Source organism: Lonchura striata, chromosome Z (assembly GCF_050655825.1).
Source record: "Lonchura striata isolate lonStrDom1 chromosome Z, ASM5065582v1, whole genome shotgun sequence".
Classification (NCBI taxonomy): Eukaryota; Metazoa; Chordata; class Aves; order Passeriformes; family Estrildidae; genus Lonchura; species Lonchura striata.
In genome coordinates this window covers 25303219-25327634 of record NC_140740.1, presented here as the reverse complement: position 1 = coordinate 25327634, position 24416 = coordinate 25303219, and the positions used below count along the sequence as shown (strand labels likewise).

Here is a 24416-nt window from a genome sequence, read left to right as displayed (position 1 = left end):
TAGTAGTAAAACTGATGTGGAAATGAAACAGTTTTTCTGAGGTTTAATAGTTAACTGATTCTTCCAATCTGAATCTGGAAGAACTATAAGAAGAAAAGAAAACAGAAAATACAAAGGTCTGCATGTCTAAATCTGTGAGTACAACGTGGTAAAGTTGCTGCAGAAAACACATTCATGGAGCACAGTGTGCATGAAGAGATAGAAGCACAAATGCAAGGAACAGGCTGGCTGCTCCTGCAGACATAAGCATTCCTGCTCAGGAATGATAAACTAAATGCTTTAAATAAAACTGGAACTACTGAGACAACATCTGTTTCTCCAGCATGAAGGTATTTTCTTTACTGTACCCACTTAATGCTGTTTACTGATATACCCAAACTGCTAGTAAACACAGTGAGGAGCTGGGTATCTGAGATTAAAATGTGTTTACCTGAAACAAGACAGTGGCAGTATTAAACTGCTGCTTCTCACTATTAAAACATGAACTATGTGCCCCATGCCATCAAATCCAGTATGTTCATCTTCTGTTATGTGACACAAAAACTTTCAGCAGTAGCCTTTAATGTTGCATAAATGTCACCTTACTGCAGTTACCTGCTTACAGCATGACTGTTGTTAAAGAAACTCAAGCTAATGTCCTGTACATTTGAATATATGTATAGCTGTAAGGCTAAAAGCAGAAGGTTTTGAGGATAAAAATATCCTATACAGGGGCATGCACATGGGTCTCCTTAAATAGCAGTGGGATGTGCTTTTAGTACAGGCTGCAGGAATCTGGGGGACATGCAACACATCACCCTAATGAAGCAGGATGCTATTGCTGTGCTTGGCTGGGATGCTGTTTTCTCCTTACCAGAGTGGAGCTTTCAGGATGACTGCATGGATGCCCCTGCTCCTAAGCCAGTGCAAGCACAGCTGGCACAGCTACTGTGCTGCCAACAATTAAAACTGAGCCACCTGCCTGCACCACAGTGTGTTCTGGAAGGCTCTCGTGAGCAGGAGACACAGGTCAGCTGGGGGGTTAGTAGAGAGTAGGGGTATATCATGCCTTGAGTCTTGCTGCTGCTTCTGAAACAACCTGCCTAGTTTCAGCTGAAGATTTCCAGTGAGAATCACATGGTTTCCTCAGTCTGAGGCTGGATGCTGGGGAATAGCCAGAGAACATTCCTTCAACTGCATGAGGAATTGCTGTGTTTTAAAGTCTTTTTTATTTCTAGGCCCTTTCCCATTCATACAGAATCTTTTCCAGCTCCTTACTCCTTGTATCATTATCGTAACACAAGGTAGACAGAAAACTCTTCCCAGCAGAAGACCATGGCCCAGGCCTGTAAAAACTACACCTGAACTTCTGCCTCTCACGTAACATCAAACGCTCTGATAACTACTTGCTGTTCACAAATCTTGACTTAGATTACATACACAATATATTGTGCATATATTATGGAGGAGAAAAGGCACAACCTCTGTTTAAAACCAGGACACTGAAAGCACATTGCTCTTACACTCATTTAACTATCCATAAATACACGAAGATAAATCACTGGCTTGTATCAGTGTGATAAAACCCACTTTAAATTATTGAGTGACTAGGAAATGGCATAGACTTGTCTTTGCTTTACTCTCAGGTCAGAACATGTTCATGTACTTGTCTTGAGGTAGCTGATGTATGGAATAGGAAAAGAATTGAAGGTTCAGGTTTATAAATAAGTGCTGATGAGTATCAGTCATTACCACAATCTACAGAGAAAATGACATGCATTTGAAATATACATGTGACTGAGCACCTCATTAACAAACACTGCAGAAGTGTAGTTAGTATCAACTACCTGCTCTTAAAATTACTTGCTTTGGTAAAGTCCAGCTTTGTGGGTATAAGGACTGTCCCAATTGCTACTTTTAGTGCTAAAATACCAAATGTCACAGTAAATACCCTTTACCTGGAAGATTTGGGTTTATTCCACCCTGAGACAAACACTGATGATAAGTTGTGGGACTGTGATCAATCAACACATCACAACAGACAGGGACAAGGAGAGGTTCACAATATGAAACAGACTGAGGCCATGCACTTGGATCTGACTGTTCCACATATGAAAGGATGGTGTGCAGTTTTTTTTATTTTACAAGATACTAGAGATTTTGATAGAATTAAATACATTGTAATCAGAGAAAAAGGAAAGCCACAGAAGTTTCATGCAGCATTTGAAGATGCTTGGATCCCAGGTTTACCTTTGCCAATTAAATGGTAAGAGGGACTAAGGGGAAGTTCTCATTTCTCACCTCAGGAATGCCCCAGCCCAAGGCAACAGCTCCCATCCCTTTAATTACGACCCCTCCCATGGCAGAAATTGTAACTAGAATCCAAGGGCTAGAAAACCAGCCAGACAAATAATTGCTGATGAAAGATATAAGGGAAAATCACACACACACACATTTTTTAAAATGAAATGGCACTGGCACACACTATGAAAATGACAACCGCAGCAACATGCATTTGGAATCATCATGCAAGAAGAAGCAAAAATAAACAAGCACTTGAAAAGTACCTCAGAAGTAACCTTGCTAGACAGTAATTTACAGGTGTACTGGTAGAAAGGGAAAAGACCAGCATTAGTACATTGAACAAGCATGTTATTACTAGGAAACAAGAACAAATTACAGAAATTCCAAGAACTGGCATATTCCACAGTATAAAACTTCAAGCAACTTAATGTTATAAAAAATAAAAAGTAAAGATTAGCCAGTCTTATTTTAATGACGTTGCTTGGCCAGTCTCAGTCTTGTTTACCATCAGTGCTTGACCCATTTCCTTGCTGCTGTTTTTTCTCTTTCACTCATCTGCTGAAACCTGTACTTCAACACATCCTCTGGAAGAAACTGACACCCTTCCTGAGTAGCACAGCTCTTCCAAGATGTTCTGGATTTGCCCTCTCTTTCTGAAAGGCATAACCCACAAGCCTTGACCAGAGACGCCACGTTATAGCCACTAAAGCCACTAAAGACATGAAAGAAGGTGGTGATGCCTGAAGGAGAGACTACAGAGGGTAAATGCCCTAATGAAACCACCCTCCTGTCTTTTGCTGTGTTTAATGCAGGGCAAAAGTGGATCTCTGTACATCAGTACTGTGGGTGTGCTCAGCACGAAAGGGAGTTCCCATGGACATGAAACTTTTCCATGGACATGAAATCTCTCCATTCAGGAGACCATGGCTGCTGTGCCAGGCACCCTGACCACTTCCAGTACTTGAGAAAGTGTCTGGTTCTCCTCACGCATAAAGAGCAATTCTGAACCACATTCAGCTCTCTTGACATAATACTCCAAGAAGCAGCTGCCTGTCTAGTTGTTAGTTATGCTCCTTCTCCTGCTGTATTTAATGCATTTTTAAAAATAGTGCAGTGATTGGCTATTTTGTTTCTTTAGTTACATAAACCCTTTTTCCTGAGAACACTGTTCAAAATGCTCTCTGCTGACAAATGAAAGCTATTTGATTTTTAAATAAATAGTTGCTTAGCCTGGACTGTAAAATATTCACTCAAACTGACAGTGGTACAAATGCAGCACTTCTTATTAAAATTGTCTTTCCCTTGTCAATGGCAGAGTTATTTACCAAAGAGAGTGGAAAAAGCCAGGGAAAAGAAACAAAACACTCCTGCTGATTTCAGGAAGTTCTCCTTGGGCTCTGCAGGACACAAACCTCTAATAGGATTTTGGGTGGGCAGCAGCAAAAAACTTGTTTGGCTTTACACAGTGGGCTTACAGAAGAGAAGAATGACAATGAACCTCAACACTGTGGGAATCTGGCGTGCACTGGGACTTTGCAAATTCACTGAAACCTTGAAAATTCATGCCAGAAAAAGATCTATCCCACAGGTTGTCTGAGTGGTACCAATGCTCTGGCAGTGCATCTTTGGGTCGTCGGTGCCTGGGCAGCTTTAGTGGCAGTGGAGAGCTGAGATGGCACCCAGAACACACCTCTGTGGTCAGATACTGCCCAGACCAGTGACCAGCACTCTGGACAGGACATCACTTCAAACTGCAGAGACCAGGCAACTGTGGCCAGTCTACCTTCCAGGGAGCAAGTGTGCAGCTCTGCAAGCACTTGAGGAACTGAGCACAGGTAAATAAATGAGCAGGACCTAAGATTCCAGCCACAAGCCACCACTTCACAGGCTAGGCAGACTACCTTCACTCTTAACAGGGGTAGAGAAAGAGCACAGGGTGAGTACAATCTGAGTGCCACCCAATTAGCAGAGCACCTGTTCTGAAGTTTCCAGCTACAAGGCTGATGGTCTCAGTGTGGGACTCTAGTGCTGGTTTACACAGTGGGCATTTTATACCCAACTCTTTTTAAAAATGTTCCTTTCAGCTTTTGCAAAGGTCATGAGAATTGCCCTGAAAGGCTCCGAGGACCTTCAGGGACAGATGCGCTGGGAAGATGGCAGAAAACAGCACTCACCAGAGCAGGTGGGACCACCCTGCTTTGGGGAGGGAGAGAAAACCAGAGAGTGGCTCCTTCCTAAGATGGGTCCCCAAGATGCCACTGCCAGAACAAGACATGCTCCTGTGCACCAGCTGGTTTTCTATCTGCTGTAGAAGTCTGATGGACAATGGAACCTTGTTTTTCAGTGGCCTCAGTAGAATAAGGGACCTTAAATTTTCTGGTGTGCACTGGAAACAAATCTATTTGCATTTTTAGTTAGCCCACAAAAGTTCAACAGGACCCCCCCACAGTCCATTCCTTCCGATTTTTACTGCCTTTTTTTATGGTGCAATATTCACAAGTAGTAATTAAAAGCTGCCATACTGGTGCAGTATTCATGTTACAAACCTTCATTTACATCTATACCCCTAATAAGAACCTGCCTTTAGTGAACATTACTAGAAAGCAGTTTGTTAGAGCATCCTTGGCATTGTCCAGACATCTTTGGGAAATGTCTGGAGGACTTTGGCTGCTTCAGCAAACACTGTGTCCATTTAAGGAGTCTGACACCAAACTTGTATCTTACTATCTTCTTCACTCATTGCACAGTAATAATGACTCTGAATAAGACACAGATCATGATCTCTTAGGAAGAAGAGATTTTCCTGAATTTTGATACTTCCATTTACAAAATCCCTTCTTATTAGTTTCTCTAATAAAAAACACCTTAATTCAGATAAACTCTACTACTGCTCGTGTGGAAGGAAGACAACAAATCTATCAACAACATGCTGGCTGTTGAAGGATCCAAGTTAACTTCTGAGACCCTCCCTGCTTAGTTCCACAACTGGTGGTTTCTGGGGAAGTTATCAACTTACAGTGAAGACTAATCACACTTAGATTGGACTTTGCAGGGTGGAGGGATGGTCTACAAACCACATGTATTCACAGGTGTGAATACATGCTTGATCCACACTTAAATAACCCATTGGAGGGTCTTGGTGATGTATGAATTAAAAGAATCTGCCAATTACAGGGCAGCTACACACTGCTCTTATTATTAGTTAACATAATTAATGATAAGTTAAACATCATATGAGTTTTCTTTAATATTTGCGGCGACACACTCTTCACTGGCCTGAATACTTCTATTTTGAACGCCTGTCCCTTGCAGTGTGTTAAAATCCTTACCCACTTGCAAGGTGACCTGATCAGATGCTGGTGAAATAATCTTTTTGAGTGCCTGTTGGTTCTTGCAAGTCATAGTCTCTTATCACAGGGCAAAAGGGAGAAGAAGAACCATGCTTACCGCACTGTCGTCCATCCTTTCTCGTCTCTTGGTTTTGTGTGTTTCATAATCCTCCATAAGGGTCTGCATCAGGTTCTTGGGTCGCTGGGCTCCTGCAGACTCCTCAGGTGGAGGCTCCAACTGGGAGGCAGGGCCTTCTGTGGTGGGGGATGGAGGAGGCTTGATCTTCTCTATCTTCCCTGCAATGACATGAAAAAGAATGACCCTTTCTAAGCTGAGGACTCACAAATTGTTTATCAAAGAAGACAGCTGGAAAAGCATTTTCACCAATTTTGAATGAAGAAACAGTTTGGAATGAAGTCTATGAAACAATCTGGTAAATCAGGATGGTCATGGACTTTAAACAGCATTCTCCCTCTTCCTGTAACCTACTATACCAAAACACTACAAAATCTTTTTACAAAACCACTGTTTACAAAAGTACCTGCTTGAAATACCCCGTTTCCTCCTACAGGATACATTTGTGCAATTTGGAAATATTTGTAAGATTCTGGAAAACCACAAGATGATTTTTTTTTCACTCAGACAATGCAACACAAAGGGGCCATGCATGAGACATCCAAAGAAGGCATCTTGTTAAACACAGCTGCCTTCTCTTTTTCCAGTGCTTTTTGTCTGCTTTGTAAGCAAGAAAGGCTTTGGGTCAGTCACCAGCCCTGCTCTTCCCTGCAGCAGTTTCCTGCAGGTTGCACAGAGTGCTCCTGTGTCGGAGTAGGATCAGGTCTCTGTTCTATAAACTCTTGGTTCACATAGGGCCTTTGAGTTCCCTCCTGGTTGAAGGAAAGCCAGAGAGAACTCATTTTGCTCTCTGGCTGAGCCCATTGCACTCCATGGAAGGTCACTGTTTTGAGCACAGTGACCCCAAAGGTAGGTAAAAGGCACACCAGGACAAGAGACAGCAGCTGTAAGCTGCAGGAGGGTTCACAGGTGGACAACTCATGCTTCTTTGGGAAGGACAGCCTGCCTTTCTCATCACCAGGCACTAACTTGGGGTGAACCACTCACCATGTCCTGCTGGGAAGAATGAGGATGACAGTAGCAGGTCATGGGAATGATATGTGGGGGTTCTCAGCTCTGACAGGAGAAAGAAATGCTGAATCAAAACCGTATTTCCTTTTCCATGGGACCATCATCAACTCTTTGAAATAAGACACTTCAGTGAATGTAAAAAAAATACCATGAAAAGAGAAAAATACCCACTTCAAATCCCTTAAAAATAAGTGAAATAATCAGAAGGATCATGTTGATTTTCAGGAAACTTGTTGCTGAAATAAAAGAAAACCCTATCTGGTCCTTCAAAAACCATCATGACAGTTGCAGCCACTAGAGAGCAGCCTTGAAATCTCCTGTAAAAATCAACATGATTTATTCTTGAAAGAAGTATTGAGCCAACAGTGCAGAGGTATTTTAACAAGAATTTCCCTTGCCAGGCTTTTCCATTTCTGATCAGTGTTGAAAAACCCAGCATGGTAACTTTCTCATTAACTTATGCTTAATTTTAGCTTAATTTAAGGTGGGCAATGATGAGGCTGGGAATCCATCCTCTTTATAACACCCTACCACACACTGAAGGGAGGGTTTCTACTAGCACAGGTTCTTCTCTGGGTTGCATCAGGACTTGCTCCACAGATAAACAGGAGTCATGCTGCCAAAGCAGGGGCCAAACGTAGGTCCTGAGCTGCCCAGCTGCACCCATGTGTGACAGCTTAGACTGCTCAGCAGGAGAGACTTGAAGCTACTGACACCCTCCCAATTAGGCCCAGTGGGTAAAAAAGTGTGGTGAAAATGAAAGGCCTGATTAAGGGTCAGATATTTGCTGATTAAAGACTTCATCCTTACACTAGTAATTGCCTTGGATGGATGTACGTAATGGGGGAAGAATGAAGCTTCTCAGATGTCTGCCCACCTTGTAGCTTCTCCAGCTACACTCACACCACAGGATGCCCAAATCTATGGACAAGCCTAATTGCTGAAAAGAGATGCTTCCACTCCCCTTTGCCTGGAAAACAATGCAAATTCTAGGTTTTGGGATTTCCACTTAAGAAAGGGGATATCTTCAAGCAGGACTGTTCGCGCTGGATGCAAGACCCAACAACTTTCATTATTACAGATGAGAAAAACATTAATGTTGGAAGAGACCTTCAAAATCATTGACTTCAAGCATTGTATTGCATGTGTACATATATATATATATCAATCACATATACTGTATATGTACTGATAGTATAAATATGTGTATTTATATGAAGGCTACAGCATCCCAAATCTACAATACACATTTACTTTTTACTTAGAGATGCTGTTAAAATTTTCTTAAGACATCTGCATAGCAGAGAAAAAGTTTCAAAATAAGGTATTTCAGCAGGACAGACTGTTTTAGGAAACTAGTCTGTGCTGGACTCAGGGGATTGCTGAAGTACATAAAAAAAAAGATCCCTCTAATAATACAGAGCCTCATTACCACTCCAGGTGAAATGTGGGCTTCTTTGCTCTTCTTGAGCATCAGGTGAGCAATACAAATATGCAAAACCACAAAAAAGCAAATAGCAAATAAAGTGTGTCACAAAGATTCTCACTTCATAGACATCCTCCACTAGGGAAGGAATAAGAAAGCAAAGGGTAAATGAACTGGGCTGGTATGTAGTTAAGGCACTCCTGGAAGTATTCTGGGGATGACTGATGAGCACTCCAGGAGAATCCTTGGAAAAAATTACCTTTCTTTTTTTCATACCAGTGCCTATAAAGGCGTAAGGAAAGAGCAACTTCCATGAACATTTCTGCTCTAGCTCTGTCTCAAAATTCTGATTTTAAAATGGAGTTCATATATATGTATTATAACTGATCCTTGCTCTGTACATGCATAAAAGGCATTAAAAATTTTGCAATGACCACAAAATATCCTGCCCCAAAGTTTCTGCTTCTCTTCCCACCACACAAAAAATATTTTCAGGCTAAGGCTGAACCTGAGAAGCTTCCTAAACATAGGTCTTTATTAGAGAAAAATTGAAGTGGAAGATGGTTTTGAGGCTAAGCAGTTTCTCTAATGGAGGCTTAAGCTCCACAGCTGCCACTCAGGGTAAGAAAGTAGAGAGAAGAAAGAAAAGCACAGCACATACACATCCCTCAGTTACCTACAGCTTAGAGGTATCTGACTGCTTGCATCTCTAAGCTGCAACTTCCCCACTAGGCTTACACCACCCACTGAAATTCTCTCATTTCGTTCATCAGCTGAGGGCAACAAAAGATGGGCATGGTGGGCAGTTCTCCTTGATGCTTGTGCAAGTGTTTGCACATAAGCACAATGTGCCTTATGCCTCACCTGGCAATACTTTAGTGACAAGCACCAAAAAGGCAGGTGTGGCAGCCTCCCAAAGTATCTCTCAGGAATGGCTTCTTCTGCTAGGTTCTCCCCATCCCTCATCATGAGATAGCAGATATTGACAAAGGGTTTAGCTCTAGATGAAAAGCCTTCACTGAACCCAGACCTCCCCTGTAATGATTTTCACACCTCCTTTTGAGGAACAGGATTACTCAGAGCCAGGCACTACAGGAACTTAGATATAAGTCCTTCATAGTCAAAGTCACTTCTAATTAAAAAGTAACAAAAACCATGGGAAGTACATCACCATGCTTATGCTGGATTCCTCTCATGTCACACACTCATCATCCTGCTCAAATAAACTATCAGACAGCCCCAAATGCTCTACCTAGGAGAGATGCTGTACCATCTTTCCTCCACATTGTTGGAGGAAACCACTGTCTTGCTGTGCAGCTGCTCACACCATGCCAAGTGCAGCAGGAGCTGCAGCACACAAAACAACACAGGAAACATTCAGATTTAAATAGGACTCCAGAAATATTTTGGGATCCACGGTGATTATCCATACTGTAACTGTATGGATACATATGGATAACATACTCTGGCACTTCTTTGGTCTTTCTTGAGTCTCCTCATGCAGGAAACACAACTTTTTTGGGAAAAAGTTCTTCACCTTTCCAAGAGTGCCCTGGAGAAGAGTGTACATGTTCCACTGAAATTACTCTGTGTCTCAGTTCAGTGATCTGAGATGGGTTAAAAGGTTGTTTCAAAGCATCAACAAACAATTTTAAAGGATAATTGTTAGCAGTACAGAAGTTTATTACTAAGAGACCTTTTGGATTGTGCTGAGTGATTGGCAGACAAAATGAATGTTACTATCAGTTCTATGAAGTTGCATATCAGGCTGAGAAAAGCCAGCCTGTTTGCTATCTAAAGTAATTAGCAGTTACTGCACATATGCACTTACATGAATTGTGCTAATCTGCCACACTTCAGTTAAATTACAGTCCAGTTCACTGCAGTCCCTTTTCATGGTTTGTCTTTCTGTTACCTATGTCAGGATCCACCTGGTTCAAAGCAGTGAAGGGGAGCAACAGTAGTAAATAGGGAACACCAGGAGTCCTAATAAAACAACTCAGCCCAGACCACCACCTAAATACAGCCTGATTGTCAGGCATTGTTAATTAAGTTTATTTTTATGCCTTCTCAAAAGCATAAGTATGCACTTCCACACTTAAGGATTAGAAACAGATTTTTCAGCTTTATACTTGACTCCTTAATCCCTTTCTACTAAGTTATCCTGATGTTAGTGCCAATTCTTTCTTTGAAAAAGGCAATTTGCTAATAGAAATACCTGCTTCTTCTTTATTATTATTATCACCAGAAGTACTTTTCTTTGTGAAACTAGATATACATACTACAGTACCAGACATATTCTATAGCATACTCCTTACTGGGCCCAGCAGAAGCATATTTTCTTTTCTGCTCTGTATGTCACCTCTGCTCTGTTTACCCTATCATCCCAATGTTTGTCCCTCTGCTAAATTATTTTGTCTTTTTTCACAAATATTGAAAAGATCCTGTAACTATGAAAAGGGAAGTTGCCACAATCTTATGAGGGATTACACAGTATTCCTCTCCCCTATTTCTAAGGATGCCTGCAGGTGTTAATGGCAATGCAGCTGGCTAAAGGGACAGCAAGGAAGAGATGAACTGAGGTTTACACACCTTCCAATGCTAAGGGTTCTGCAGCTGAGAGTTATGCTGAGCACATCTGCTGTTCATCAAGCACCAAACATAGAACTAAGAAGAACTCTGGCAACATTCTTTGTGCGCTTTTTGATCAATAATAGTCTTAAACACTGCCACATATTCAGCTTTTCCTAGAAATTATTTCTTTGCCTTGTCACTGGCTGCAAATTGCAGTAGCTTGAGTCATTGGCTAAGAGATCCCAATTCTTTTTCTTGAACATATGGCAGTTAGACATTTAAAGCAAACTGTCTGGAATGATTCATTATAAACATAAGTTTATAATTTTCTCTAGAATGTAATTTATGGCAAACATTTTTACAGACACAAAGTAAATGCCTTGTTGTGTAGAGAAAGCAGAAGTACGTTGTTTTCCCAGAAGCTCTGTTAAAACAAGTATTAGTGTCAGCAGCCCATCCAACATCACTTCTGAGAAAAATACAATCATTACTACCCCATTTTGAGAACTTTCAGCTACAGATGATGCTGTTTTTGAACACAGTCATGAGCACACCTTTATGAAACAAGTCCTCTGAACTAACATCTGTATCTCATGTCTTGCCAGAAATTTCTCAGAGCACCTGAGATTAGAGAGGATCCTTACGAAAAATGTTGTACTAAAGGAGTTATAACAACAGTACTTCAAAGAAAAGACTGGTATTTGCTAGGTTTTTTTTAAAAAAATACATGTTAAGTTCATCCTCATATTCACATAAATATGTGCTCCATAAAACTCCAAGTTCACAATCATATTGAGTAATGGGCTAAGTCTACATCTAATTCAAGCTTACCATGACTTTCAAAAGAAAATGACTACCACTGGCTTGTGTTTACACCAGTGGAAATAAAGACAGCATTTAAGTACTCTTGGTAAAATGAATACATTTTCACAATGACCACTGTTAATAAATCTTACAAGCCCTTGCAAAGCATATGCAGGCATAGGCTTAATAAAAATCACTACACAGTAATAAGCCTGGTGTGTGTTTTTGGGTTCTTTCCAAATGTATTTTTTTTCTGTATTATATTTAGAAGGCATCAGGGCTTGACATTATTTCTTGAGAAGGGGAAGGGAGAGACAGATATGCTGTAACTGCTGTGAATGTCAGCAAAAAAAACCCAGAAACTGATTAGTCGAGGACTTCCACTGAATCTATTGAACAATTTGTTGCTTGCTTTTAGTTCAGTAGTGAATAACACCAGCTAAAATACATGGCAACTTATAGCTCTGTATATCGTTTTACAAGACAAAGCTTATTAAGACCAAGACCTCAAACCAGAAAGCAAAACACACAGAAAAATATATCTGATTCACAGCCCAAAATCTGCACATCTACACTAATTTTGCACTTCCTTAATGACATACAAGAGAACAGGAAACCTATTAAGGACAGCCTTTGATGTTTGTCTTTCAAATAGCCACACAGCTGTAAAAACTGCTGCTGTGCTTCCTTGAGATGATCCTAAATTTCAGTGGGTGGTCTGAGCAGCACAGCGATGGACATGTCATGCTACAATGTGGCAGTGAGTGAATACAGAAGGTTTAGTAATGATGATCAGCATCTTTGCACTGTATTTGTGAAAAACCAGAACCTTCTGCAGGTGTGCTCACAACTAGAAAATTAAGTTGTCCCATGCAGTTTACAGGCATATGAAGTAATTTGCCCTTGCACCCCTTGCAAAACAATATTTTCATTAAAAATGACATAAAACAAAACCATACCTGACCCTTCACTCTCATTTTACCTCTGCTCTGACACTTTGGGCTCTTACCTGGTGCAGTTTTGTAAGACACAGTTCTGGTGGGCATGGGTGGTGCACTCTTTGTAACAGGGCTTGGCGCCATTTGCAGACCTTGCCGCTGCCTCTTCAGCTCCTCTTCTCGCTCCTGGGCAGCTCTGATCTCTTCTTCGATCATTGACAAAGTCCGCTGTTTCCTCGACCGTAACTTGAAAGGGCCCACAGTCACTTCAGGCTCCTGAGTGGCCAGGATGGAGGCGGTGCTCCGAAGCTCTGCTGCCTCTGAATACTTGCTGAAATAGCTAACCTCATGCCTGTTTTCCTCCACAAGGAATGGCTGGCTGGCTGAGTACATGGGTGACTGCTGTGAAACCTTCCCTTCCCTGAGTCCTGAGTCTTCCTCTTTTGAAGTCTTTGGTATGGTGTCCCTTTTTTCTTGAACTGGTGAAGACACCTGGGGTGGCTCAAACGTTGGGTTCTGATGCTCCTTAGAGGCTGGAGCTGGCCCAGTGCTGGCTGGCTGCTCTTTGGCTGAGACCTCTTTCTCTGCTGGGATTTCTTCTTCCTTCGGGTTTCCTTTATCCACCTGCTCAGCTATGGCTTGTTGGATGGCATTTTGAACCAGCAGGCCAGCGTGGTAGTCCAGCTGGTCATCCATCAGCATGGAGTCTGCCAAGGCAGAGGAGGGCGAATCACAGCCTGGGTCACTGAAAGACTTGGACATGCCTTCAGCCCTGCACTCTGCTGGAGTTTCAGCCTGTGGGGTCTGCGGCAGAGAGAAATCTGCTAGAGAACTTTCCTGCAGGGCGCTCATGGTCTCATTGGAGGCACCGCTGTCACTCACATTATCCATGCTGAAGTCATTGGAAAGGGTCTCCAAGATGGTGGTATCCTGAGACCTGACAGACAAGTCATCCAAACCAGAGTCAAGCTCCTCTGGCGGCGAAGAGGCACTGCCTGACTTTGGGAAGTGATCTAGAATTCCCTGTCCATCATCCTTCACCATTGTGAAGACTGCCCTTGCACTCATGAATTCTCCATCCTCTGCCCAAAGTTTTGAGGCTGGTCTAGCTCTGGGGCTATCACTGCAAGGTAACTCTCTTGCTGTGTCAGCTGTTGTAGTCTGAGCGCTTTTGTCATCTTCTGAGCTACAGGAGACTTTCTGTGCTTTGACGACGGTAGCGTTGTTACCCTCAAGCTCCCCACTCTGCCCACACACTGAAACAGGTCTTGTCACAGAGGACATCGGTCTGTCCACATATGGAGAATTGAGGCTTTTGTAGAAGGGTTTGACAGAGAACATTTTGGGTGTTACTGATCGCCTTGGTGGGGCCTGACCCTGAGATGGACCTGAGTGCTCCATCAGCTGGAACTGCTTCCTGGCAGCCGAGAAGTCAATTTGCTCTGTGACAATATCTTCTTTCTTGATATTGACTGGCTCTGGGGATACAAAGGAGCAGCTGACCTGTTTGGGGGATGTTGCTGTCGCACCTTGCTGCTGCTGCTGCCTCTCCTTGCGCTCCTTGTACTTCTTGTGAGACTCCAGATGCTCTTCATCCAGTTGATCCTCCAGGGGCTTCTCCTGAGGAGGGTTCCACCATTTGGCAGCAATGTTGGGATTTTTCTTGACAGCCTGGCTTTTAATGAGTTCCCTTCTTTCTTTTTCAAGTTCCATCATTTCTTCTGATGGCCTCACTTTTCGGACTCTGTATTTTTCCTTTTCTTCCTCATCTTCAAACAGCTTTGATGGCTTTTTATCTTCATGGAAAGCCCGTAGTTCAAACTTTGCCTCTTTCTTAAGGGTTGTAAGAGTTGATTCTCCATCCTTAGAGGATCTTCTAGAACTGTTTGAAGAAGTGGGACTTCCTGGCACCTTCAGACTCTCCCTAGTGACTTCTTTCAGACCACTCAAGGAATGGCCATTAGATTTCAGATTCTCATCTGTTATATTAGTTTCACATGGCTCAACCTCCAAGGATACCTGCTTGTCTGCTACATTTTCTTCCCTTTCACTAGATACTGACTCTTTATTGACATTAGCAGATGCTCCTGAACCATCCATAATGGAGACTGCACTTGGTTCAGGGGAGGATGTGCCATTAAATGTACTGTCTGCAGCAGAATCACAACAATTTGCCTCCAGCACTTCATCTAGGTATCTGATCTCTTTAGCAACTTCACTGTCCAGAGATTCATGCCTGTCCCTAAGTCCATTTCGGCTTGAAGCAGGCGAAAAGAAGTGGGTTGGATTGTCTATGGGATGTGGTGAAGCCACAGTGGTGATGCTTTTATGTTCAGAAACTGGAACTTCAATTTCCATTTTCTCTTCCTTTGTAGCAAGCACAGTAGATGGCTCCAAGAAATTGGCACAGTTTTGGTCTCTGTTTTTTCTTAACCTGAGGTCATCCTCAGGGATTCTGGAAGATTTCTAAAATAAAAGAGAGAAAAATTATGAAGTCATAAAAAATGAACACCTAAGTTTTTACAGAGTAAACACCATCTGGAAAACAAATCCTAGCACTTCTTAAAGTTGAGATTAAAGCATTCCCTCAGAATGTGGGAAAGCAAGGCAAACCATTAACACAAAAAATAGGAAGTTACCTTACCATATGCTGAAAAAGATACTAAAACAAAAACAACTTTCTTTTAAGAATCTCCCACTTGCTTACCATCCCCACTTTGTCATTATTTCATATCTGTGTCTTGGTCTGTGACTAAGAATAAGCTTTGAATTTCTAAGTTAACAGTAACTTGGCAGTTTAGATTCCTCAAAGATTTTCACATGCAGTACTCAATACCTATCATCTTGGTACCCTAAAATGCTTTCCACACCTAAAGGAAATCTCATAATGCTTCTACTGATGAAAAGTATTGCTATCTGTGCTTTGTAGAAACAGATGCTAATATGTTAAAAAAGTTGGTGAGTCACACCAAGTTAGGAAAAATGATGTGGCAATGTAGGGAATGTTTAGTTCTCAATAGTTCAATCCTGATCATCAAACATGGAGTGGAATAACACAGTGCTGGAAAGATATGGGGTCTTTCTCCCTCCTGTATGGAAACCCACACACAATTGCACTTTGGGGACAGGAAGCATCTGCAACTCCCATAGCATGAAGAACATCACAAAGACCGTGACAGGGACCACAGTAATGCTACCCTCCCCCCCACTGCTTTGATCTCTACTGCAGATGTACTGGATTCATGTGATGTGATGCCTCTGGTCACAAGGAGGTTATTGACATAAATACTATTTTTGCTCATATATAGGCAAATTTTAATGGTCTCGCAGCCTAATGAACTTACTGAAAGTAAAGTCTTCAGGAACTTCTCATTAAGTTGTTAACACACCAATTAACTTCTCTGTAATTCTATACTGCTAAAAGGCAAAACAATCCAAAACACCAAAACCAAAGAGGACATTTTAAACATGGTTCTTCAAAAAGCACTTACTAACTTCCTAAATCATGAAAACCAAAAGTGATACATTATTCACTTTGACCCACCTTTTAAAACAGAAAGGTGGTATCTGAGAACTCTGTCCTGCTTTGCATATATGTTTCTATGTGTGAGGCATTGACTTCAAAAGCAAATGTCATTGATCAAACCCCATGAACCCAGTGGCCACCAACAAGAGCACCACTGTCTAGTAGTCACCCTGCCTTACTGTCCCATATCCAGCATGCTATTAACACACACTGCAACAGCAGATGATCAACAAGGCACTTGTTGGTACAATGGCACTTACCAGAGACCTGAACAATCACATTGTTGCTGGATTTGTATCAGCAGTTAAATGCATTTGACACATCTTAAGGAATTACAGCCAGTCTGGGAAGTACCCAGAAGAGCTCTTTCTAAAAACACTCTGGAGATCTTTCTGTCTAATAATGTATTTGTACACAGTTGAAGACAATGATGGCTTCAGCCATTATATATTGATATTTTCTTCTTAATTGTGCTTAAACACTGGAAAAAAATCTTTAAAAACAAACAACCTGCTTTTGTCTACATATATTACTTGACAAACTTCACTGGTTTTACTTGTTTCACTTCTTCGCTTTCTGTTGAACTTATAAATATTCCAGCTGAAGTTTATAGCAGTTCTTTTCTTAAAACATATAGTATTTTTCATCATTTAAATATCTAAATGTGGCCAGTTTCTTCTTTAGTGCTGTTAATGATATATATATATATATCAAGTCCTGTTAATGAAATATCAAGAAATCAGATGCTCTGCAAACAAATATAGAGTAAATATAAAAAGTGCTTACTTTGTAAAGTAGGCATAGATGGAATGAAAGAATCATAGATAAAGGCTTCTTTTAACCAGAAAGGGCAAGAATTTATCTTGATTTGCTGGCAGAGCTCCAGGAACACAATGACAGGATTTAAGACTGCAATACCTTTTTTATATTTGGGCTTACATCTTCCCTGCTTGACTTGCTGGTGCAAAAATGAGTATGGTGGCACCTAGAGCAGTCTGTGAGAAGTCCAGGACTGTTAACTGTCTCCTTTCACACAAACCATGGGTCTGCAATTGTGTTCCCACTAATATTTGCTTCTAATCTGACAGATCAAAGCCACTAGTGACATTGGTAGTTAACTACGTCCTCTGTAGCTACAAAACCGTATCTTGAATGGACAGAAAATCAGTTAATAAAGATGTGCTCTCCTGCCACCGAAACACATCTCCTTGTAGACCCAAGCCAGAGCTGAAAGGTCCTTTGCTCCTCATAGCTGGCACACCATGGAGCTTGAAATACACATGATTGTCACAGAGACTGCCTTCACTAAAGCTCATCTGTTTCTGTTATGAGCAAAACAGCCTGGCTGGGACACTTGGCTCAAACTAAGTACTGACATTGAAATGTTAATTAGCTAATTGCTCCTGGAATCACCTACCGCCCCACCCTCACTACCATTCTAGGACTGGGATGCAAAATAGGGAGACCAGTGGAATCATGGGAGGGGGTTTTGGGGATGAAAACACCCCTAAATGGAAGGCTGGGCACAGTGGAGGGGGCTGGATGGGTGTGCTGGTTGGGGAAAGGGGAACCACATCTCTAGTCTGGGTTTGACCTGTCACCATAACCTGCAGAGGACCAGACTGGACGGGGCTGTGGGAGGCAGGCACAAAGGAACAGATACTCTTCCTGGTGTTAGCAGGAGGGAAGGAGAGGGGTAGCTGCTGCTTGACTTTGGCAGCAGGCACTGCACATCCCCTCACCCTTTGGCTACCAGTGTGCCAGGAGGACAGGAGAGAGGACAGGAGAGAGGATGGTCTGCTGGGACTTCAGATACAGACTGGACACCTCTTCACCTCCAGCTACCAGTGTGCCATGGAGACTCCAGGGACAGACTCTGCACCCCTTCTCACCCTTTGGCTACCGGGAAAGCTGCAACAGCGGGGGCGAGCTCCGTGTCGAGTGCCCTGCCCAGCTGATCTTTTTAATAAAGAGCTGAACATTAATAAAGGCATAGACCCTGCTCATTTCAGTTTTCACTGCTGCTCTAATCTGTGAATTACTCCAGTTCACATAATATTTGGATATTCAAGTTCAGTAAGAGAACCACAGGTGCAGTTTTTTTTGTCAAAACCTCTTAGCAAGTAAGAGCCCACTCTCTCACCATAGCTGCAATCCACAACTCACAATTAAAGCACATGCATGTAACAGCCTAATCAGGGCGTGCACTTGTGACAGCATGTAATTCTGGAAGTGCATGTGTCTATGCAATTAGTGTGGGACATGTAATTATGTAGCAAAACAGACAATTATGCAGTAAAACCTATGAGAAAACAGTGCTTCTTATTGAAGGAGCCTTTCTGGGCTAGGGATTAGTAACCGAGCATGAAAAAAGACTCCCAGCATGGCAGAGGAGCCAGTGAGGATTGCTAGGAGAGGAAAAAAATACATTTAAAAGAACTACCCATTTTATTTCAAAACATTCTGCCAGAATCTGGAGACAACTTTGTGAGTTGTGGCAATGAAAAGTATGCTCCAGACACTCCTGTGAGGAGGAGAAATCAATCTGCTGGTGAATTACTTGAAGAAGAGACCTGAGATAGCTAAGGATGGCAAAATAAAGCTTTTCAAAACAGGTCCACAACACCTGCCCAGGACAACTGACTGGGTGTGGGAAAATGGCACATGTTGGGATGAGACACCATGGGTGGGAGGAGGTGGGCAGTGGGATAGATGCACACAGACCCCCATGCTTCAGCTGCTTGGTGGAAGGAGGTGAGTTTCCAGGGGGCTGCTTCTGCTCCTCCTCGATAAGCCTGCACCAGCAGCTTTGTATTTGCCACCTACAGGAAGGCTTTTCAAAGCCTGCACCATTACAAAGACCTGTGAATGGGAAAAGGGCTGCATTCAAACCTAATTGTAGTCAGTCATATGGCACTCACAGTGATGCTCTTAAACCACTCATCTAGACCCAGATTTTCCAGAAGTTGCTGTTACATTTACACAGTCTCTGAATGTGCATTCATTTCTGTCTAAGTCAAGATGCAACAGGGCAATTAGTGTCACTTCTACAAAGCTGCTGCTCTTTAGCAAACTATAGTTATTAGCAGCTTAGAAAATTATTAGCATATTTTCTCTCTGGCTGAATTCTTCATCTACAAAAGTGTAAGTGTTTGGGCAATCAGTTCTTTTAGAAGGAGTAAAATGTGGGCGTGCTACTAGCAAGACCCAACAAACATGCTGCCAGTGCTTTCCTTTGTTTGATGCAACAAAAAATGCCTACAGAAACAAGTGGGAGGAAATCCTTCTGAGTCAGATCAACATTCTTCTGAAGCATCAGTGGCAGTGGTGGGAAGGGAGAGGAAATTATTAAACAACTAAGAAGTTCCACGGTTTAAGAAAATCTGTAAGTTTCCTCATTGTGGGCTTTTACAATCACTCCAGCCAAGTTTCAATACAGCTTTTGATGATGTTGGTCTACTGGCTTCATTAGTGCTGTCAACCTTCAATTTCTTCAGTTTTCATATGCTTTTGGAGATGTCCTGTACTTTATTTGCTCCTCCTCATCCTGCTTCAGCACTGAACTAATGTTTTGTTCGACTCTTCTCTTCAATCTATCAGGCCAACCATACATAAAGCAGTTTTAGTAGTAAAACCTCATTTGCAGATGGTTTACTGGCTAATCCATACCTTCTTACTGAAGTCAGTCATCTTCTCCCTTTTCACCTACTGTCTTGGCTGGCCTGCCTCTCTGATTGTGTATTTGCAATTAAGAAGGAAGCAAATGATAGATTTGTTAGGAGATTGACTCTGGCAAACCTTCAAGAGAGCAGCTGCTTTCATTCACCTCACCCTTTTGAAGAACACAGTCACCACCTGCATTAACAGATGGAGCCAATCTCAAACACTGCAAAGACACAAAAGTCAACTGAACCTCCATGGTTCCAGACAGACACGCAGTCCAGAGACAAAGCTCCTATCCAGCAGAGGTACTGCCCCATTCTCGCTAGTGATAGTAAGTCTTTGCAGAACTCATTTTCTTTAGGACCTGAAGTGTTGCAGTTCATAATGAACCTGAAAAGCTACCCTTTTACCTGAAAAGCTACTAAAAGGTGATAGCATCTATCCCTCACAACAGGTGCTCAGACAGGTCACCATCCCACCCCATCCCAGGTGGGAATGACAGCCCAAGCCACTGTGGCAGCTCCTGTCTCACAATGGCTTCTGCACTCCCTCCTTCCCTCAGCAAGGGCAGCTGCCACCCCATCTAACTCCAAAAATGTCCCTTTGACACTGGAGGAAGAAGAGTGTGACAGTGGGAGCCTTTGCACAAAGCAGCCTAAAGAAATGGGTCAAACATTTCTGTTTTGGAAACTACCTGTTTGGGCGAACTAAGAGAAAACAGTAGCAGGAAAAAAAATGTTCAAAAAGATCCTAGAAATTGAGAGGGGAAGGGGTGAAGATGATGATGATGTGGAACTCAAGGAAAGAAAGGGCTTATACTCCCATTACTTACAGAAACTATACTTTGATTAAAAAACCCCAAATCAAAACACAAAAATCCCAAATCCAAATCCAAAGTGTTGTCTTCTTGCTTTCCTGCAAACAGGTCTTCCTTTTCCATACAGTACTTTATACTGATATCTAAAGGTTTTTAAACTATTAAGGGAAATGCTGCCAAAAAAAATTAGAGGTTTTCTCTTAAGGAAATAAAATTCAAGTTTCAGGGGAAAAAAAAAAAGCCTCAAATCTGTCACCAAATTTTGAATTTAAGACATGTCAGGCACGTGCTAACACTACCTTGACTTGTTCCATACACAATCTTACTTGCACCCAAAAAGCAAAACCTGGCCTGTTCCTCTCACAATGCATTATACAGTGTCTTCAATACAAAGACTGAAACAATATCTGGTTACTAAAATGTGTTAGTGTTGAGTGTCACGCTGACATTCTCTGCAAGCAGCTCTCTACCCTCTTCTGTGACTTTTCTGAGGCAGCCAGACAGTACAATATTTTCTTTGTGAAATGCTGGTTTGTCTCCTAAACACTTCAGAAATCACAAGAGTACATTCAAATCAAAGAAAAATTAATGCAACTTCATATCACCTCCTCCTAAGAACCAGTCAGGGGCTTTTTTGGACTACAGGCAGTGATAAGTGATGGGAGGATACAGTGCCAAACAAAGTGCTTACTTGGAGAGCTTGCTGTGTGACTTTTTAAACGTGGTTTTCCTATTTCCTTTTTTCATGTTTTAGCAAAGAAGTGACTGCATTCATTCAGAAAATATGTGAAAGGGTTTGCAATATTCTTTCTTCAGCTTCCCCATGTGATACACAATAAAGCTCTTTTATCAAATCAAACTCCAATCTTCTTTTGATACTGTAATAAATTAAAAAGGGATAAAAATGGCCCAAGAATTATGACTACTTTGATGATAAACATATATTGTGTGACAGAATATTTTAATGATGAGAACACACTCACTTGATACTGTATTTTTCCATATGTGCCTCTGTAGCTCCAGGTTTTTTTTGTGCCCTCAATAACAAATAGGTGAATTTTTTTCTGGGTAAATCAGGATCCAAATTTGTAACAAACCTTACTATTTCCTACTAATTCCAGGGTACATAAATTGAAGAGGTATTCTACTGATAGGAAACCAGCTGGTCTTGTACACCAGTTATTTTCTCTTGCTTTCTAAAAACACAGATCTCATCCCTCCATGAAAAATTTGCAACCCTAGTAACTAGATTTCAACCAGTGCTACAGCAGCAAGAAAATAAGTATCTTCCTTTAATGCTTGTGCAGCTGTTGTAAAAAAACAACAATTAAATGCTGAGTTCTTTATACAAAATATTTTAGTTTCTGTAAAGAATTAAACTGCACAAAGCACCTTATGGACAAAGTGATTTATACAGAAATTAATATTTAGAGACAAAAGGCTGCTAACTGCTGAGTGAAAAGAAGTATCACCTCTGATTAAGAAAAAACAATGCAGAGTTTATTAGAGCATGATGGTTATACACAGCTGGTAGTATGGAAAGCAACATATATTCAAGTGGTGTAGATGCAGATACTACTTTATCTGGGGCTGGTTAGCTTTGCTCTGAAAGCTCTGTTCACTTTTACATAATGAAGATGGAAATCTGAAATTACAGGAAGCTGTGATTATACTCTCATAAAGAAAGTGCAGCACTGTTTGGTACTGACACACTCCACACCCACACCCCATTTTCAGTCAGCTACACATAGGGAGAACCAGGATCTTGAAGAACCTAAAAGATCAGTAAATTGGCAATGATTTCAGGTACCAGCACCTGCAGTCAAAAGGCCATTCTCCTGTTATCTGCACCGTTGGCTTCTTGTAATGTAGGTCAGCCGGAAAGTGCAACTGAATTAGAGCAGTAAATGCGTGCAAAAGAATGCATTTCATCCAGAAAAGTGGTTTTATCATCACTCTCATCAGTTCAAATCCCACTTTGGATACTCCTTTCACTTGCAAAATTATTTCTACCTCAAATTAAAATGCACCAGTAGGTATTACTTTTTCTCATGCTGCTTCATGCAGTTCCTTAGGACACAGTCTGTGTGCAGGCATGGGAAACAAACCAATGCCATTGAGGGACAGCACTGGACTCAAGGTCAATACAAACCACATTAGCGTGTTAATCAAGTGCACCACCACAGATGGTTAGTACTTTTTAACTTTGTTACACATTTTTCCTAAGGCTTATTTTTCCATGGGTTGTGTCTAAAATCTGCTTTTGCTGAAACAAGATTGAATTCCAACAGCTGGGATACTTATTTAAAGAGGTTGTGGTGTAAGTCACATAAACTGGTAAATACGATCTTGTGAAGCAGCCTCCAATGCTGCCTAAGGAAGCACAATGGTCTGGTAGAGAAACAAAGAGCATCCCATCCAACTAACACGTAAGGAACGTGGCACAGTTAGAAAACTGTCCACACCTGGCAGGCAACTCAATTCATTATAAAATCCTTATGGAACAGGACAATTTCTGCTTTACAACAGAAGGTCACAAATGAGGTCCTGTACCATTGCACTTACAGAGTCCACTTGGCTAGGCTCCCCTCTCAGCTGGTGCTGGTGGAGCTGAGCTAAGGGCTTTCTTGTTTAGTAACACTCTCTCACACTCAGCCTCTGGTCTGACATTAAATGAAAGAGGAGAAATCCTGGGTGAATGAGGAAAGAGAAATGTTCAGCTTAACAGAGCCTAATACTGATACTCAGCTGAGCAGAACATGACTTCTGAATGTATGCATGAAAAATCAGTTTCACAAAATGCTGCACATGTCAAGGATGGAACAATTGCTCTGATAAAACATGACCTAATCCCAGCAGGGAGGGGAAAGGGTGCTAAACTAAGCCTTGCTCTTAATACTCTCTAACCCATCTAGATAATGTCAGCACAAGGAAAGAGTGACCTTTATGGTCACTTGCACAAAAAAGAATAGAGACAAGGGGAAAATTCCTTAGTCTTTTCATCGGGGGCACAGGGCTCCTGCTCCATCTAAAGAATGAATCTGCAACTCCTATGTAAATGAGAGTGCTCGAGAAAAATATTGGCATGTTAATCATTTTGGTGAATAAGAAAGAGACCTCCTGAGGAAGGAATTTGTGTTAGGCAGGAGCAGGAGGAAGGCAGTAAATGGAGACAGAAGGCCATGTAGTTCACTTGCTCTCTGAACAGGTATTGATTGCTAGGAAAACCTGCTTTAATAGATGTAAGGAACAGAGATTAACCTGCTTTAAACAAACAAATAGATTTTCTGAGATGTATTAGTATTAAAGTCTTCTGAGGAAACAGTCTTTCAGCAGCTGGTACAGTTTAGTAAATATTTCATAAATGGCAGCCTAACCTGCATTTTCTGAAAAAAGATACATGGTCTCTATGCTGGAATTCTTTGACCACTTACTTTCAAAGGCAATAGAGTAGGAATTGTATGCTTTAACTGAAACAATCACCTACAAACCTTTGCCAATGAAGACTAAGATTTTTTACTTTCAATTCTCTGTTTCACAAATGTTAACAGTTGAGGTAATAGTGCTTTTATCTATTTCCTAAAGTCTAACTGATGCTTGCTTGCACTTCTGAAAGGCATGGCTGTTCAATACCTATTGGAGTTTGACAAGACTACTGCCAGAGGGGCTATGCTGGGCTAGAGGAACAAATTATGCTCAGAAATGTATGGCCAAACATCTGTTTCTCTGACAGCTGAAGAAAGTTAAGAATTATTGTTGATGTTTTGTCTTTATCAGTAGGACTTGTTACAGCTGCTCTCATCCATTAGATTAAGACCCATCACAGCAAAATCTCCTTAAATGGAGATATGTATATGTAAATGTGCTTGGTGCAGTGGTAGCCTGCTCTGCCAGGAGCACAAAGAACAC

The 24416-nt window shown here is 41.6% G+C and overlaps 1 protein-coding gene across 16 annotated transcripts in view; it reads right to left on the bottom strand.

Annotated features, from left to right (window-relative positions):
- Positions 1-24416, bottom strand: part of PALM2AKAP2 (PALM2 and AKAP2 fusion) — a 280598-nt gene that overhangs the window by 6993 nt on the left and 249189 nt on the right. For 9 of the 16 annotated variants that reach the window (XM_085567945.1, XM_085567948.1, XM_085567947.1 and 6 more), the window contains 3 exons: positions 12573-14967; positions 5731-5909; positions 2547-2585 (listed from right to left, as the gene is read on the bottom strand). In XM_085567945.1, coding sequence (XP_085424071.1) covers positions 2547-2585; positions 5731-5909; positions 12573-14967 — 2613 coding nt within the window. The remainder of the gene's footprint in view (positions 1-2546; positions 2586-5730; positions 5910-12572; positions 14968-24416) is intronic. The other 7 variants (XM_085567946.1, XM_085567952.1, XM_085567953.1 and 4 more) reach the window with 1 other exon arrangement.